At 36.2% G+C, this 17,956-nt stretch overlaps 3 protein-coding genes across 3 annotated transcripts; all 3 read right to left on the minus strand.

The window, feature by feature from the left end:
* Positions 1-1,415: 1,415 nt before the first annotated feature.
* LOC144441992 (pancreatic lipase-related protein 2-like) lies at positions 1,416-6,217 on the minus strand. Its single transcript, XM_078131264.1, has 6 exons — positions 6,166-6,217; positions 5,105-5,391; positions 4,412-4,646; positions 3,608-3,729; positions 2,999-3,056; positions 1,416-1,639 (listed from the first exon to the last, which is right to left on the minus strand). The coding sequence occupies exons 1-6, from the start codon at positions 6,215-6,217 to the stop codon at positions 1,416-1,418; spliced, it is 978 nt and encodes a 325-aa protein (XP_077987390.1).
* Positions 6,218-8,453: 2,236 nt separating this feature from the next.
* Positions 8,454-13,714, minus strand: LOC144441993 (pancreatic lipase-related protein 2-like). Its single transcript, XM_078131265.1, has 6 exons — positions 13,678-13,714; positions 12,342-12,628; positions 11,541-11,775; positions 10,507-10,628; positions 9,572-9,629; positions 8,454-8,686 (listed from the first exon to the last, which is right to left on the minus strand). The coding sequence occupies exons 1-6, from the start codon at positions 13,712-13,714 to the stop codon at positions 8,454-8,456; spliced, it is 972 nt and encodes a 323-aa protein (XP_077987391.1).
* A 494-nt stretch (positions 13,715-14,208) lies between these two features.
* LOC144441994 (inactive pancreatic lipase-related protein 1-like) lies at positions 14,209-16,948 on the minus strand (the record flags this gene model as incomplete). Its single annotated transcript, XM_078131266.1, has 5 exons — positions 14,209-14,453; positions 15,199-15,256; positions 15,466-15,599; positions 15,959-16,193; positions 16,655-16,948. Coding segments are annotated over 5 exons (966 nt in total), but the record flags the coding sequence as incomplete, so codon positions are not given.
* Positions 16,949-17,956: the final 1,008 nt, after the last annotated feature.

The following is a 17,956-nucleotide window of genomic DNA, read 5'->3' on the forward strand; positions in this document are numbered from 1 at the left end:
ATTGTTGGCGAAAAAAGAGTAATTTCAAGCTATTTTAATTGTTACAGACGACCGGGTAACTTTTACTCGATCGGTAACAGTGTTTGGATTTCCTTTGTTTCTTATGGCAATGTCGTCAGTCGGGGTTTGAAAGTCAGCTTACACGATACTGCGAGTAAGTAGAACGTCATTTATGATAACTGTTGCATACCTATGTTTGGTGATAAGTCACAGAAAATAATAAGCTGTGTCCCGGACTTGTTTCATATTGCATGTAGAATTAAAAAAATGTATTATCCATATATTTTGGTGATATCTTTGAATTCAGTTTCTAATTTGCCAAAATGTTAAATGGTTCACAAGCCTGATGAGTACAAACAAAGCGGGACGTTTCGAATCCCTGTGAATTTGTATACGAAGAGAGTCGATTACAAGCGAAATGAATGGATGGCTGAATAATTCGGTTAAATTATTCTATGACTTTGACTCTGATATATTTGTATATTTCTTTCGTAAATAGGCCGCCGGCATCGAAATGTAATAAGCATATAGTTTATTTTTAAACTCTTTGATGATGAAACAAATTTATTGAATGGAGGTTCAAATATGAAAAAGCATCAATTTACATTTTTGTAATCGTTATCATGAAATTAATATAATAATTCAATGTCGACAGAGTGTTATAGAAAGTAACATTAATAAAAAGGGCTTATTTCAAATAATAAGTTTTAATTTTACGTCAATTAAACTGCAGGAATGTAGATTACAATACATACCTACTAAGTATACTATTTTATTTTGCATTTATAGTAATAGAATGTATTGTTGTTATCGTACATTGTGTTAGGTCTCCAATGTAGGTATACGTATAATCTGACTACCGGAGAGAATATTACCATCACTTCACCACATTATCCTGACAATTACCCATCGTATGCAACGTGTGAATGGATTATATATGGTGCATCTCCTTTGAGATATATTTATTTATCATGGGATGACTTTTGTATGCATGGTAACAACGATTTTGTGTCGGTTGGAAATGGTAACATCATTGGAGAAAACATAGTAATTAACCACTATAGTAGGTGTTACGGACGACCGGGTAACTTTTACTCGATCGGTAACAGTGTGTGGATCATCTTTGTTTCTGATCACAATCTCGTCAATCGTGGTTTTAAAGTCAGGTTAAACGGTACAGTCGAAACAAGACATTTTGAAAAGAAACACATCACAAAATTAAAGAGCAAACAAGTACTTCTTTGGATCAAGTGTATTTTATTCACATCAAAGCAAAAAATCAATTAATACAATGCAATTGCAAGCTAGCAATGAACTATTCACACACACAAAGTAGGAATCGCAGATTTGCTGGAGTACTGGTATAATGTATAGTCTATTCTATTGTATTCTATTTAATCTTAGACTATTGTATTTTATTCCATGCAAAATGGTGATTCGCCATATGTTTCCAGATAGAAAGTGCCCTTTTCTTCTGGCAAGGCATGGTACCCCATTCGAGAACAGGCCACCGTGTCACATGTAGTTGGACAAGTACCGATATCCCACTGATCCAGCTCACACGGATATGCTATAAACTTGCACAGACTGTTGATGGACTCTGAATAAAATTCATGGGGGCGTCCATGATCACATGAATCTGAAAAAGATAGGTACATGAAGTCTCAACTATCAACGAATACAATCAAGTTTTCAACATGTAAGGTTACTAGCACTAGCATATCTTAATTTTTTAATAATCATCATTTGCAAAACACAAATGTATAGTTTCTGTATTATTAGTATAGTATACGTCTGATGTGCGCAGGTACTGTAAATTGTATTCAATTCAATCGTCAAAATGTTCATGATCGATGTGTAGCAGCCGAAGGCTTACTTCCACTGAGCTCGAGCTTGAAAGTGCTAAATTAAATCCCACAATGTGACGAATGCAAATGGATGCACAAATGTCGTCATATTCAGACAAGTTTTACTTTACATTTTAAAACTAAATTTGGTGTTACATTGCAAGGCCATGTCCGGCAATCTTGACAGAGAAACCACCGTGTAATCTGAATCGTCAATCATAGCATACAGCCATAAGCTTGAGTTAATGACAGGTGATGACTAAAAGTCACGTGATTACGTAATTCGCATAGCCGTCGGACGCCATTGTTGATACGAAATAGATAAATGTGCGATGACACCTTACAGAATTCATAAATTTCGATTCAAAATTGTAAAACAAATACATGAATTGTCATAATTATGTGATATATATATATATATATATATATATATATATATATATATATATATATATATATATATATATATAGTTTTGGTAGTACGCGCTCTGCATATATATATATATATATATATATATATATATATATATGTATATGTATATATATATATATATATATATATATATATATATATATATATATATATATATATATATAATATCATGAAATCAATGCTTGTTTTATATCATTATAATGCTCTTCATTTGATTCCGTGAACTACAAATATTCACCTGCAGTTTGTATTTGCATTATTCTGCGGAATCACACTGGGAGCATTATAACGTAAAACCAATTTCGTGGAATTATATTTAATATGCAATTCAAATGTGAACAATTTGTTTTACCTCTTTCTTAGAGTAGAATACACCTCGAGGACAAATTTACCAGCAGAAAATCACAGTTACTTAAGTCTCATCACCAACTTAGCCTTCGAAAGCTTGTTTTTGATTATTTTGAAATAACAACAATGTGGAAAAAAATAGGGCACTGTCTTTTTTTTCTTAAAATAAACCGACAATCTAAAAGTTTCCCAAAAATATAACACTTTACTTGGTGGTCATATTGTATATTATGTTTTTAATTTGAAATGACCGTGAGCTATTTTTTAAAACTTTGTACAATGATTCTTCACAAACCACATTTCAGCTATTTCTTAGTGAATGATTTGAAATTAAATGTATTATTTGATTTATGTGTAACCAGAAACTTACTATCTGGACAACCAGCCTGGTTCACGCCACCATTAGGATAAAAATCAGCATCACCACTCTATATTTAAGAAAAGAAGTTTAGAAATTATGAAAAGAAAGTAAGGTACACACATGTAGTTTAGACATATTATTTAAAACAATATTTATTATATTTATACTTCCTTATTATCTTTAATTTTGTGTCAATCTATGAAAGAATAACTGTACTCATTGTTGACTTTACTACTGTGGAACCTCAGCCCTCAGGTTATTAAGATTGACACAAATTCAATCTATTGCTGTTTGGTGCTACAGAGTACGCAAGCGGATTATACTTTTGCTTTCCCTGTGCAGATATAATCACCTTGTATTCAAGGTACTGTAAACATGAAAAGTCTCCAGAAAACCCCGTAAACTGAAACATCATGTAAGTTATCATAAATATCACCCTGTGAGTACAGTTAACCCCCCCCCCCCCGAACGAACACCCATCCAATAGCTTACATCAGCAGGAGTATCGATGATGCCTCCTTGAGGCAGATGACGGAGACATATATCATTATTATTCCAAGATGTCTGTATCTGGAATAGAATTAATGTAATTTGAGAGGCAATTAGATTCGAACGTACCAGCATCTTTATTCCTGAACCATCTGTATCAGTGTGAAGGATGTCGACAAACACTGCATCAGTTTCATCAAGTCTGACAAGTGGGTCCTCGTTCTCAAAGCTAGGACCAGCTGGGTCAAGTCCTGTCCAGAGATATAATTTTTAGTGTGAATACGTAGTTTTCCTGACATCTAGAAGTAGAATCATGAGAGACATCGCTCTCCCCTTCTTTGATGTTTTAAGTTCAGTCTTGTTATATATATTTTTTTGATCATCTCAACGGTTTAGTGAAATTGATTGCTCTTCCACATATTTCCGTTTATACCACCAACAGCGCCAATAGTTTATGCTATTGAAGAAATGGTATAAACACGATGAGGTTATCGCATCCTCGTGTTACTTAACATTCAAACTGGAGGTAGAGTTTGGAGTAATCCGGACGAAGTAACCAATTACATTCACATTTCAGTGTATGATGAATTACTACTGACATGTGTTGTTCATCCCTTCCCAAGCAGGAGATTTAGCATGATTTTCGATAAAGTTTGTCCGTTTGACTTTACGATAGAAAGACATTGTAGAGAACGATGTATAGTAACTAGACTTGAGTTCAAAATACTATTACTCAGGTGTCTATTTGTCACTCATTTACATCAGACACATCCCTTTAAAAACCTTACTATGTGAGTGGCTGATGGATGAATTAAATACATTTATTCCCCTTATATTAGTCTTCATTCAATGTGTCAAAGATTATAACATTGTTGACACTTACTACCAACAGTGTCTATAGTAGAAAGGACTGGATTTTAAAATAAAATAAACCTGAAATTCTTCCAATATCAGGAGACCTTTTTCCAGCATGACCACTGCAGTGAGCTCCAAGGCTGTGACCAATTAAATGAACCATTGATGGTGGGTAGTCTCCTAGTTGGGTATCCAGGAATCTGATAAATGCATCGACCTCTGCTCCCACTATTTGAGTGTTAGCGACGGATCGGCCATAAAGTGCAGCGGCTCCACCATTCCAATCAACAGCAATAACGTTCAACTTTTCTTCCTCCTAGTTATTAAATGAACGAACGAAGGAATGATAGAATGGAGGAAGGAAAAAATGTGTGGATGGACGGAATTTAATAAATGAGTAAACGTACCGAAAACCAACCATCAAATAAATAATAAATAAATAAACAAACACACAAACAAACAAACAAACAAACAAACAAACAAACAAACAAACAAGTCAGCAAGTCAGTCAATCTGTCAATCAATCAATCAATCAATCAATCAATCAATAATTCAATCAAGCAATCTAGAAACCAGTTTGAAAAACGGATGGTCGGCTCTGGACATATTTGAAATTCTTTCTGAACACTTTACATTTAGGGTTTTCTGAAGTTCTAAACATTGTAAACCAATCAATTATCAAACTTTAGGTGGTCGTCATTTCCTCACGTAGTGCATCTTGGAATCGGAAAATTACCAGAATTTGCCTGGTGTGCATGTAAGTCTACTCACCGAATTCAGAAATTCATCTCTCATAGTATTGACCCAGCCAGTTGTTCCGCTACTTGTCCATCCATGAATCAAAAACTTGGTGTCTTTATTCTTATCAAAATTTGAGTTCTCGAGTGAAGCGGGGTCATTCCTGTCTATCACCTGATAGTTCACCATGTTATGTTCAGTGTACAACCAAAACCCTGTTGCAACGTCTGCGGGATCTTGTGGTAGAAATGGCGAGTTGTCATAAGGTGGGTCATTGTTAAAACAACCAAGGTCCCCGTAACATACCTCATCTGCCAGACCTAGAGAAATAAAGCAACGACACATACACATTTGTGTTCATTAACAACGCCGAGAAATGCATAGATGAAGCGACATGGTTATATTTCCAAACAATTTAATTAACGTTGCCCTATGGAGGGGGATTGGGTATTTATTTTGGATTTTTTAAAACTAAAAAATGTGAAAAAAAATATGTTATTGTACGTACAATAACAACCTCCTTTTAAAAAAAATTCCAAATCCTCATCCATATGGCCACTTTAAACTAATTAAAAGTCAATAGACAGTACAAACAATATTACTAACCGATGCATGTATATGATTGACCAAACAAATGAGGTTTAAGGCGCAATGATCATTTTATAATTTTGTACATCTGACCACTGCAAAGTAAGAAGGCTTCTACTATAAACAGATACTTGGACAACAATATATTTGTTCTGGATATTGATGCGAATTCATAGGTCTAAGGGTCAGACGGACAGTGACTTACCAGTTTAGCTTGCAGGAAAGGCAGAAGTAACATAATATCACAATTTTATCTCATAGTTACACAAAATGCCCTTTACTTTTGATCATCAGTTCGGGCAGATGATATTGGCGTTGAATAGCATGCCTGTATGTAAGATAGACGTTCGTTACTCTGAGGCCAGGGAGATGGACACATTCCGGTTGATATCTAGTTATAGCAAAAGGTCAAGGTCTACTTCCGGTATATCTAGATAAACGATATTTCTATTTAAGGTTGTTAGAGTTATGTATAATACATAATGGTATTTCTATTATATAGTTACCTTGTTTAGTTAGGCAGAAAATGACTGCGAATGCTAGGAACACACACTTCATCTTTCTGTATCTGCAAAGGAATATGGCAGAAACTTTGGCTCAAACATGATGATTGGGAAATAAGATAGAGGATGTGCTCAGATGCCTAATGGACATTTGAAGATAATGGCCAGGAACTATTAATAGGTGCTAGTGAATCTAGATGTCTGAAAACTCTCATTGGCTTTTGCTCCGTCCATATGGTATCATTAGGCCAGCAAAGTGAGTATGTATTCATGAACAAGTTGTGGTTAAGATGTTATCTTGTGAGCTTTATAGCCTGTCAACAAAAGACTGTTCGAAACAAATACCACATATCAACAGAAAATAAAGCTGAGTGTATACGTTTTCAGGCCAGATTTATATTTCGGGTGTAAAAGGTTTCATGTAGTGTAATTCTACTTACTGAAGCATATGTAAGTATCACTTGCAATTCTCGATACTACAATATAATTCTACCACCTAGGAAATATGTCTACTGTCTTTTCTGTTTTGACCCTCTAGAATGAGGGGAAATATTATTGCAGGTACCGGGAATTGACTGAACTCAAATCTGGTGTTATGACATAACATAACAATCCGATGCCATATTTTTCTAAGTATCAAAAGGTGTGGCGTCATCCACACTAGACAATCAATTGTTCTAACAATGCCAGAAGGCAATTGTAATGTCATTTAGAAGAAGGCATGTACTATCACCATTAATACGTTACTATAATAGTTCAATCCAGGTTTTATGTATTTTCTCTTCTGTAAGTAAATGGTTTATAAAATCGACTTGTGCCACTCTAAGAAGAATATAATGCTAAGTTCATTAACATAATCTATATATTCCAATGATTACTTACTTTGATACTGTCTATTAGATTCATGCGATCACATTGGACAAAACAGCATTATGTGATTTAGCTGCACTGAAGCAGATTCAAAAACTGTAGTACTTACTTAATTGGAAACAGCGAACGTCACCACTCGTAGTCTTGCAGTAAATGTTAATTCCGTGTACAGGTTTGGTCAAATGAATGTTTGTCAGAAACCTGAATCGAGGGGCCTGGCGACCCATATGGTACAAATGACCTGTTTCCCATGTGGTATATCAAATAATGATATGAGTTTTCAGAAGGGTGTCACCTTGAGATCGTGGAGATAAATGAAGGACATGAAGAGGCCACCGAACTGTTAATAGTTACATATTAATGTCGGGAGGAAAATAAACCCAAGATTTTCTTTTTGTTCGACGAAGTCACTACTTTTTGCTGCATATACCTGCTAACCTGCCAAAGAATACAAACTAAAACAATGTGCGTGCAACACGTGCACATGCATTATATGACTTTTATAAAATTCGAGAAAACACAGGTGATCAACATTAACTCTTGTGCATGTTGTGATGCTGTGATGATGTACATGCTTAGGTCCGCAGTGTGTCGTGAAATCCTGCAACTTGCTGGACTTGGTGCTATTGGTAAACTGAATTTGACAAACGTTAATAATTTCACGCTTGTGGATATATTATATAGGATACGACGAGTCGGACCGCCATTTCTAACCCAGTATTTCTATGTTTTGCTCCATATTTAAGCAAACACCTCATTAGCCAAGAGTATTAGACAGGCAGAATTGCTTATATTACTACCTAATTGCGTTGAAGGGATATGTATTCATTACTTGTGTTGTATTTATTGGAGAGACAGACAGACAGACAGACAGACAGACAGACAGACAGACAGACAGACAGACAGACAGACAGACAGACAGATAAACAGACAGACAAACAAACAAACAAACAAACAAACAAACAAACAAACAAACAAACAAACAGAAAGAGAGAGATATATCGTAGCCGCAATCATTGAAACTGCATGGAGTAACTGCTGTAGTTTGATATTGTACAGAAAGTGATATTTCACATCTGATTAATTTGCTGCAGCACGTAAGCGATTTAATCATGCTGAATTGGGGATACTTATTCATTTGCCGATCGTCCAACATCCGCGCCGCTTTAACGCACTTTGTGAGCTTAGAATTTGGGTTATCAAACTTCTAGTCGCTCCTCTGACATGCAAGATTATTTTATGAATGGCCCATTATCCATGAAAATTTAGCTTTTAGCATTTATTATGAATGTTTACAGAACTCAATGAAATGTGAATCATTACTAATTACTTTTTTAATGGTAGATCCGGAAATGATGTTTACACTGTTACATTTGATGTCAAGAATATATTGTATCGAGAACAAGCTAATTTAAAATGAATTAACCCTGACAAAATGGAAATTCGGCGTTCGTTTCCAGGTAGAAGATCCCCTTCTCCTCTGATAAAGCATGGTATCCCATTCGAGAGCACACTGGCTCACATGTATTACAACAAGATGGACAGGTAACCCATTGGTCCAGTTCACACGGATATGCTGAAAACTTGCATTCACTGTTGATAGACTCGGCAAAAAATTCGTAAGCACGGCCGTGATTTCCATTATCACAAGAATCTGATAAAACATGGTAGAATGTTAAGCATTATGTATTCTCTGGTTAGATATTTCGTAAGTGGGCCTTCAATAATTATTCGGGGGGGGGGGGTAGCAGGTTCTACGTGTTACAAATCGGATCTCGTTAGAGTGCTTGAGTTAGGGAAAGGGTCATTGTTTGCCTTGACGCATTGTTTTGTATAACTTTGCATATTTTGTGATGTTAACATCCCAACACTGCCACCACTGTCACATATTATACAGCTGCCAGATCCCACCACTGCCACCATTATATCACAATATAACAGCATATTAGTTTAAACCACTGCTGACAGCAATACACTCAGTAAATCAATTATCATTTGTGGTGTGAGGAGGAGAGTGTGTCTCTGAAGATACGGGGTATGATACTAAGGATAATGTATTAGAGTGGAATGTTGACCTTAGTTCCGAAAATGTTGATAGTCTAGGCTTTGAGAGTTTGAAATTCATTCATTCATGGTAGTAGTGGGAAATAAACAAGGCTTTCAAAACTATCAAAATGGTGGCATCAGTGGAACCGAGTCCTTGCTATTGCCATTGTTGCTGGAACTTGAGTTCCCTTTTCACATCTGACAGCAGTTATCTCAATGTTTTTGAAATATTTCAACAGAGAAGGGTTATATTATCAAAGAAAGGGCAATTGATAGAGGGCCATTTTTTAGAAAATGGGATAGGGGAGAGTCATATTTTACGCAACAGTAATAATTGAATTAACGGCTATGTTTTTTCTTATATCTCTCCTTACTAAAACTGTACTATAAGAAACCTAGCAGATTGATTTGTTCAAGGTAAACTATTATAGGCATACAACTTTCTATTTTATGTATCTCTAGCCTCATTCGCAAACCTACAATAGAACCTCACCTGATTCACATCCTGGTTGCATTTCACCACCATTGGGATAAAAGTCAGCATCAGCACACTGGAAAAAGGACAGCAGAACAAACTTACAGATATTACACAGATTTCAATTGAATTATTTTCTTGCCATTCTAGTTGGATTTTTGTATTCCGTATTGCACTTTAATCTCATTTAAAGACAATTGCATTGCAAAATAAGCCCATTTTAATTTATCACTCTTGTCACAGTCCTCTTTGCTTTAACAAAACTGTGACATCTGTCAGTGATGGGTGTCAGGAAAGTATTAAACATAGTTATCTGCTGAAAAGGGGCACAAGCTATATGTCTATCCACTTTGAGGTTTCATTTCTGCTGCATATTTGAAATTCTCATACCTGTGATGTACTCCCCTCAACTGTATATGCTGAACCATGTAACCATCAGCTTAAATTGATTGAGCCCAAACTTGGTATCATGACTTATAAACTATCGGTATGTGACATAATTAATGTGAAGTGCATAAACTAAAGGGCAATGAACTGTTCTATCAACACCAAAGGGAAATTAATGTAATCTCATAGAACACCTGCATCGGCATAAACTTATTCTAGAAAAATTATGAAAATATTTTACTTGAGGGAAAGCTCACAAATGCTTGTGTCACTTCAAATTCAAAGAAACGGGTTGCAGGAGTCATTTTATTTCCATGGCAATCACGCAAACTTGTTCGACAGTAAATAATGATGGATAATTATAGGTCAAGTCAGAGGCCATTTACCGAAAATAATTGGGCACTTTTGAGTAAAGCACCAGCATTTCATTTATGGCCACGTATACCATTTCACAACAAATATTTTGTGGTTGACATTTCCGAATACTCTACGCCTTCCTTTGGATCCATACCACATTTACACTGATACTTGACTCAGCAACTTGCTAACATAAACATTGTCCTCACCGGCATCTTTATTCCTGAACCAGCAGTGTCTGTATGTAGAACGTCTACAAATACGGCATCAGTAGGGTCTAGTCGGACAAGAGGGTCTTCGTCTTCAAAACTATTCTTTGCTGGATCAAGTCCTTGAATATATAAATATATTGTGTAACAATCATAGGTAATAGTTACCTACTTGTGGATGATCACTTTTTGCCCCAAATGTACGTGTTACAGCATGGAGTACAGTTTAACAGGACCTATCCTCTTTCCCCTATATATTCCAAGTTTACCCTTTTCTGCTTCAAGTAATATGCATTCATATCCAAAAACTAACTTTCAATTCTGGAATGTGATGGGGCTTCATTGCTCCGAATTCCACAATGATTTGGTGTGCTCGATTGAAACAGTTTCTCTTAACAGTTTTCATCCATTAATATACTTATTTCATGGACTGTCTGGCACATGCAAGGGTAAACGCATCATAACTTGAAAACAGCATCAATCTGATTAAAATCTGATGTAGTGGACACTCGCGATTTCGTTTTGGCTGTTATGTTTACTGTCGTTTGTTCTTTTATGAGCGCTCGTTGCATGTATCTGACACGATGCCATAGGTTTTCCTGAGCCACATGAGAATGCAGAGTGATTTCACTCAACCAATGAAAATGCGTAATACACCAAAACATACAGGTGCAGTACTTCAGACCGCTCTTTTCAAAAAAGGCACAAGCACAGAGTGGAGACAACGATGTTATCATTATTGTTTGGTCATTCTCTTTCTTTCCATTTCGAACGTTTCGTATTGTAAGATAGATTCTCATTGGCTACTCGTAAGTACGGGATTTGGTTTGGGAAAACCTATGGTATTGTGTCAGATGTATGTAACGAGCGCTCACTAAAGAACAAACGACAGCAAACGTAACAGCCAAAAAGGGACTTTTGATCAAATTGCACGAGCATTATATTGCACTTTTTTTTCAAATATGCTCCCCTTTGTTTTATTTTATGTAAATTTAAATCAGATTTAAGCAATGCATGTTGAAACAAATTCAGACCTGTGATTCTTCCAATATCAGGTGACCTTTCACCAGCATGACCACTACATTGTGCCCCAAGACTGTGTCCAATCAAATGCACTTTTGATGGTAAGTACTCTCCAAGTAAGTCATCAAGGAACCGTATGAAAGCGTCGACTTCTGCACCTACTAGTTGGGTATTCGAGACAGCCTGTGGGTAGGCTGCGAACGCACCACCGAACCAGTCAACAGCAATGATGTTCAGGTCTTCTGTCTATTTGTATATGATCAATAAATAAAACAAAAACATGTGGTACAGCAGCGGAAACCGAGCTTTTAGCCCAGATAGACACAAACTGAGAGTACTGTTGCAGCATAAATGTTGATATACGCTAATGACTTGGCATTAAAGGTGCAGACTGGACAGATTGATAACTTGATCATGCCGTGAGCCCAACTATAGGCTCAGAATTCGACCAACATATTTGGAGGCGAGGTCACATATAAACCCAAGTTATTGCTAAAATCATTGGCAAGTATTTTACTCCGAAATGAAAATAGGTCAAATAATCTTTTTAAATTTACTCTTTGAGAGAGAGAGAGAGAGAGAGAGAGAGAGAGAGAGAGAGAGAGAGAGAGAGAGAGAATCAGACAGATAGACAGTCAGTCAGTCAGTCAGTCAGTCAGTCAGTCAGAGAGCGTGCATGTCTGTGATGATTTTAGTTTGTTATTAAAGTGTGAAAGAGAGAGTCTGACATAGACAGTGAGGATGTAGACAGAGACAGTCACACGTACAGACTGAACCATTTCAATATTACTCATTAGTGAAACAAATCCTACCGAATTAAGAAAGGCTTCTCGCACTTTTACTACCCATTCTGTCTCCCCACTATTAACCCATCCATGGATCAAGAATTTGGTATCCTTTAATCTGTCAAAGTTTGAATTAAGAAGTGAGTCGGCGTCCATCCTATCTATGATCTGAGGAACGTCTCTGTTATCCCATGTATACAACCAAAATCCAGTGTTAACTGTTTCAGGATCCTGTGGAAGTTGGGGAGAGTTGTCATAAGGTGGGTCATTGGTAAAACATCCAAGGTCACCGTAGCATACTTCATCTGCCAGGCCTGGAGAAAAAAGTATGACGCCCCTATTTGAATTTGTTCCATTAGCTAGTTAGTCTTATAACACCATCTAGACTAAGAACCACGAAGCTTCAATCGTGTGTCAGAGTTCAAAAGATGCTATTGCAAATTTGAATGGGACAATGTATTTCAAACTAAAAAATGACGGTCTTACTTGTAGAGTTCTGGCTATTTATTTACCAGAACCAAATTACTCATGGCTGCAACGGATTGATCTGTATCAGAAAGTCAAAACCTGTTCTCAACCTGGATGGTCGTTTTCAACTTTTACATAATCTACATAATCTGGGTTCCCTACTTTTTGTCATATTATTCCGCATCAGACTGGTGAAGTCCACAGGTGTGGATTAAATCTTACGTGTTTGCTTTCACTAAATATCAATTGTGTGTATTGCTTACATATATATATATATATATATATATATATATATATATATATATATATATATATATATATATATATATATATATATATATATATATGGGTACCTTGTTTAAACAGGTGTACTATCACGGCAAGACATAAGACAGCACCCTTCATTGTATATACTCTGCAACATAAGGTATAATTTTAACTTTGGTGAAAGCAATAATAAGAGTACTTTACATATTTTATAGAAAATATCTTGCCTATAAGCTTAATGGTTAGGAGGTTTCAATTGAAAGCAGCACTCTAAAACTACTGAATAATGGTGGGAGCTTGTTACCAGTTTAAAAGGAGTATATAAGGAGTAAATAACAGCTGTTGCATGATATTATTATCAATTGCCCCAACAGAAGGTGAAGTAGACGAACACAATATGCAGACTATATATTCATTTCAGAAAGACTCGATTTCTCTAGGATAGAGCTTTAAACAAGAATTGACTCAAGTTACTTTGATTATTGTTCGATTTACGTGAAAATAGAAAACAATTTTACCTTTCTTGGAATACTATAATGTAAAAAAATACTACAATCTAGTGTCGATGGCTAAAACTAGGATCGGTCCGATTATTACCGAAATTTATTTTTTATTTAGCCAAACTTACCATATATCTTTGGAACATTATACAAAATTGCAAACATGCGGACAATGAAAGAATTGACCACTTACCTTAAATGACAGAAAAACTTGTGTTCGTGTTGTTGTTTTTGTCAACTTCACTTCACAGTATACAGGTGTAAGGAATTTATTAAAGTGTCTCGATTACACGGACTGGGTGTTGATGGGCAGGAAACACAGATGTAAATAATGACCTCGTTCCCAGGAGGGAGGGGTAGGGGGGTCATTCACATGCCACGGGGACCTTTGTTTCAAAAGTGTTTCGGAAGAGTATGTCCTGTCCTAAGGTTAATAATGTGAGCACATGTTCATTTCTAGTATGACAAATGTAAATTCTGCTTACAGAAATAAAATATGAAATTAACTGTAGGTGAGGAACACAACAAATAAAATACATGTCAAGTGTACTAAACGTCCAACGTCTTTTTTAAGTGTGTGAGAATTTATTTATTTACGGAATGCCAGTTTTAAAGAAATTGAGTTTTACATTTCTCATTCAGCAGAAACAGCTAATTATTTAAATGTACCCTTGTACAGTAATATCCTGACAAAATGGGGACTCTGCATTTGTTTCAAGGTAGAAGATACCCTTTACTTCTGGCAAAGCATGGTATCCCATTTCAGCACATTCGGGATCACAAGTATTACAACAAGTAGGGCAGGTGAACCATTCGTCCAGTTGGCACGGATATGCAGTAAACTTGCACTCACCATTGATGGATTCATTAAAGAACTGTAGGCAACGGCCATGGTCACATATATCTACAAAGCAATTACAGTACATAAATGACATTACTCAACACTTATTTGTGTATAAAGATAATTAATCTTCGGAGTCTAATACAAAAATAACAAAAAATTGATTTTGAAATAGTATGAGAAAACGTAACCCATAGCTTAATATGGTAAAACAAAATTAAGCAGCTTAGGGGCGAGATCAATAGTTCAATGTTGGATTTTAAAAAATCGTTTACTTTGGGGGCGAGGGTGTTTTGAGCCACTTTAGTTCTCATCCTACAAAATCGATTTTAGTTTTAATGGATGTTTTGCATCCCTAAATACAAATATTTCTTTAACAAATGTCAAATTGAGAAATAGAAGAAATTTCGTTCAAGTAAATGCATGACACTAACACAAAGTAAAATGTCAACAAAATAACTATTTTTCCTCACTACATACTGGATTTGTATTCATAACACTGCATACTACTACATACTGGTTTGAAACTGAATGTGCTGTCTGAAATATTTTCAATTTTGGCAAAATTAGTTAGAAGGAGGGGGGGGAGGGGGTCTGAGGCCTGAATACAAGAATTTAGTTTTTTATCCTTCATTGAACTATTGATCCCACCGCTTAATAAATAAACCTTTCAAATCAAAGAGCGTCGAACGTCGAATGGATTGCACGTGGTGGTTTTAATTTGCTAGGACCTTTCTGAAAGATTTTTTTCTTACTGCCAGTGGTTAACCCTGTTATGTGTATTGAACTGATAATGATGTGAACTCACTAAAGATACATCCTGGTTGGTCTTCTCCACCGTTTGGATAGAAGTCCGCATCACCACACTACAAGAAAAGCAGGAATTACCATATTAGACAACATGTACAAGACTAGATTTGTGTCTTATAGGTACCCCTTACCTTTGAAAACAATATAAATAAATGAGCTGAAGAAGAATTTTAGTAAAGAGTTTATAAGTTCCTAAGTTGTCCCAATCTTCAGTAAAACGTTGTAAATAAAACTAGTGGGAAGGTGTGTAATTATGTTAACTCACTGGCATCTTAATTCCATGATCATCATCGGTAGGTCCTCCATCAGTATGTAAAACGTCCACAAATGCAGCATCGTTCGGGTCCAACCGGACGGCAGGATCCTCATCTTCGAAATTCTCACCAGCCGGATCTAGACCTTTTGATTTAAAGTTGGCCCTTACACTCATTGTTAGCAGGACAGTGGGTAAAGACAATCTGATTATCACCTGTATTGGTTAGTGTTTTGTAGGTTCTGCACACACACACACACACACACACACACACACACACACACACACACACACACACACACACACACATAATATATGGTGACTATACAACGAAGTTCAACCACTCTAGTTTAAAGCATTTCAAGTTTCTACTCTAGTCTTCAGCCCAGTCATCTTGACGACCAATAGTATCCATGGCAAGATTAGGTACTGATATTTGGCAAAAATGTATGTTTTGCTTCACAACTTTACCTAGATAACGTAAAAACGCTATAGATCTTCTCACCTGTAACTCTTCCAATTTCAGGGGATCTTTCCCCGGCGTGACCACTACAGTGAGCACCAAGACTAAAACCAATCAAATGAACCTTTGATGGTAAGTACTCTTCTAGCGTGGTATCTAAAAATCTAATAAAAGCATCGACTTCTGCTCCCACTACTTGTGTATTTGACACTGATTGCAAATAAGTTTGATCAGCCCCATTTTCCCAATCCACAGCAAAAACGTTTAGGTCTTCTTCCTACCAATATATTTAAACAAAAAAAAACCCGGCACTGACATTTAACACATAGTACATTTTTGAGAATTAAGTCCGTAAAATTATAAGAGAGGGAATTTGAGAATTACGTACGTAAAATTATAAGAGAAAGAGAGAGAGAGAGAGAGAGAGAGAGAGAGAGAGAGAGAGAGAGAGAGAGAGAGAGAGAGAGAGAGAGAGAGAGAGAGAGAGAGAGAGAGAGAGAGAGAGAAGAGAGAGAGAGAGAGAGAGAGAGAGAGAGAGAAAGAGAGAGAGAGAGAGAGAGAGAGAGAGAGAGAGAGAGAGAGAGAGAGGGGGGAGGGAGAGAGGGGGAGGGAGAGTCAGACAGGGAGACAGGGAATTACATAGGTGTCACAAATGCACTGATGTGATGTGTATTCATCCAGGTGTCTCGAAACCTTCCATCTAACACATACTTAAAATCAAAGTCCCTGTATACTCACCGAGTTAAGGAATTCGTGTCTTATGTCAATTATCCAAGGCTCCTTACCATTGTTCGTCCAACCGTGGATAATAAACTTGGAATCTTTCAAGTGATCAAAATTTGAATTCAGAAGTGAATTGGGATCATTCCTTTTAATCACCTGTTCATCATCTGGGTTGTTCCTGGTGTACAACCAGAACAAAACGTTGACCGTTGCAGGATCTTGTGGTAGTAACGGCGAGTTATCATACGGTGGATCATTGGTAAAACATCCAAGGTCACCATAACATACTTCCTCAGCTTGGCCTCCAGAAAGGAAGTCAGTTTTAAAGTTGCATTAGAATTTCAATTACCATATCTTAGAAGACTCACTAGATACTTCAAATATCGAAGCGAGTATGGACATAAAGTTATACTCTCCAGATTCGTTTCCCCATTTCATTGTGACATTTCTTTCAAGACCACCATCGTAACAGTGGTATTTTCAAGTAGAACAATCATACATACGTACAAACACCTTGTTCTGGGAAATATACCATTAATTATAACCATGGGCGCATGATGGTGTATATATCTGGGAAAATTGAACTGAGGTATATTGATCGGCATAACATGGTCGATGAAGGCAATAGTATGCAACACTTGGAAGTTCTGGTCATATCCTTGGCAGTCAGTTGCAGGTGAATTCACAATTTCTCTAGTTGATATAACTACTCAGAAACCAATGGGGAAACTGCACGTTCAACACTTGCAAGAAGGCAGTGTTTTGCTACATTTAGTCTGAACGACATTTTACATAATACCATGTAAATGTACTGAAAATAAACAAAGACACGTGAGTGCTAATGTTTCAATATATGTATGGTGGCAGACAAAATGTTGCCATCTTATTTTGTAGCATACACTGTTTTTTATCGGTCTTGTGTGGCTGCATCAAACAAAACCGAACAGTAAATTGCACATATTTGTTTGTTTGTTTTGATTTTGTTTTTACAAAGATTTTGAAGACGGAAGTCTCAAAAAACATCATTTCGATATAATTTATTTTAAAAAACGTCATTGATATTATTTATGGAATACAAATGAAGTTCTCAGTCAAGTATACAATAATCTGATGAGAACTATAAACAAACAGCATTACCTTGATACGATATGCAGAGAACCACAGCAATGATGAAACTGTTCATTCTTCCAAATCTATTGAATAAATGCACGAACTATTATGGCACTAATATACAAATACATATTCAGGTATTTAAGAGTAAATGTCGTATTATTCGAACGATGATGTAGGGTGTAATCTCTTCACAAATGAGAACTC

The sequence above is a fragment of the Glandiceps talaboti genome, chromosome 11 (genome assembly GCF_964340395.1).
Source record: "Glandiceps talaboti chromosome 11, keGlaTala1.1, whole genome shotgun sequence".
NCBI classification, from domain to species: domain Eukaryota; kingdom Metazoa; phylum Hemichordata; class Enteropneusta; family Spengelidae; genus Glandiceps; species Glandiceps talaboti.

Excerpts from the sequence above, each read along its gene's own strand:
- LOC144441992 (XM_078131264.1), bottom strand. The coding sequence starts at position 6,217 with ATGAAGTGTGTGTTCCTAGCATTCGCAGTCATTTTCTGCCTAACTAAA. Across the intron at positions 3,730-4,411 it reads TGATATTGGAAGAATTTCAG|GACTTGACCCAGCTGGTCCT; the intron begins GTTTATTTTATT and ends ATCTCTGGACAG. Across the intron at positions 3,057-3,607 it reads GTTCAGGAATAAAGATGCTG|AGTGGTGATGCTGATTTTTA; the intron begins GTACGTTCGAAT and ends TCTTAAATATAG.
- LOC144441993 (XM_078131265.1), bottom strand. The coding sequence starts at position 13,714 with ATGTTTGCAATTTTGTATAATGTTCCAAAGATATATG. Across the intron at positions 12,629-13,677 it reads TAATGTTCCAAAGATATATG|GCCTGGCAGATGAAGTATGC; the intron begins GTAAGTTTGGCT and ends TTTTTTCTCCAG. Across the intron at positions 10,629-11,540 it reads TGATATTGGAAGAATCACAG|GACTTGATCCAGCAAAGAAT; the intron begins GTCTGAATTTGT and ends TATATATTCAAG.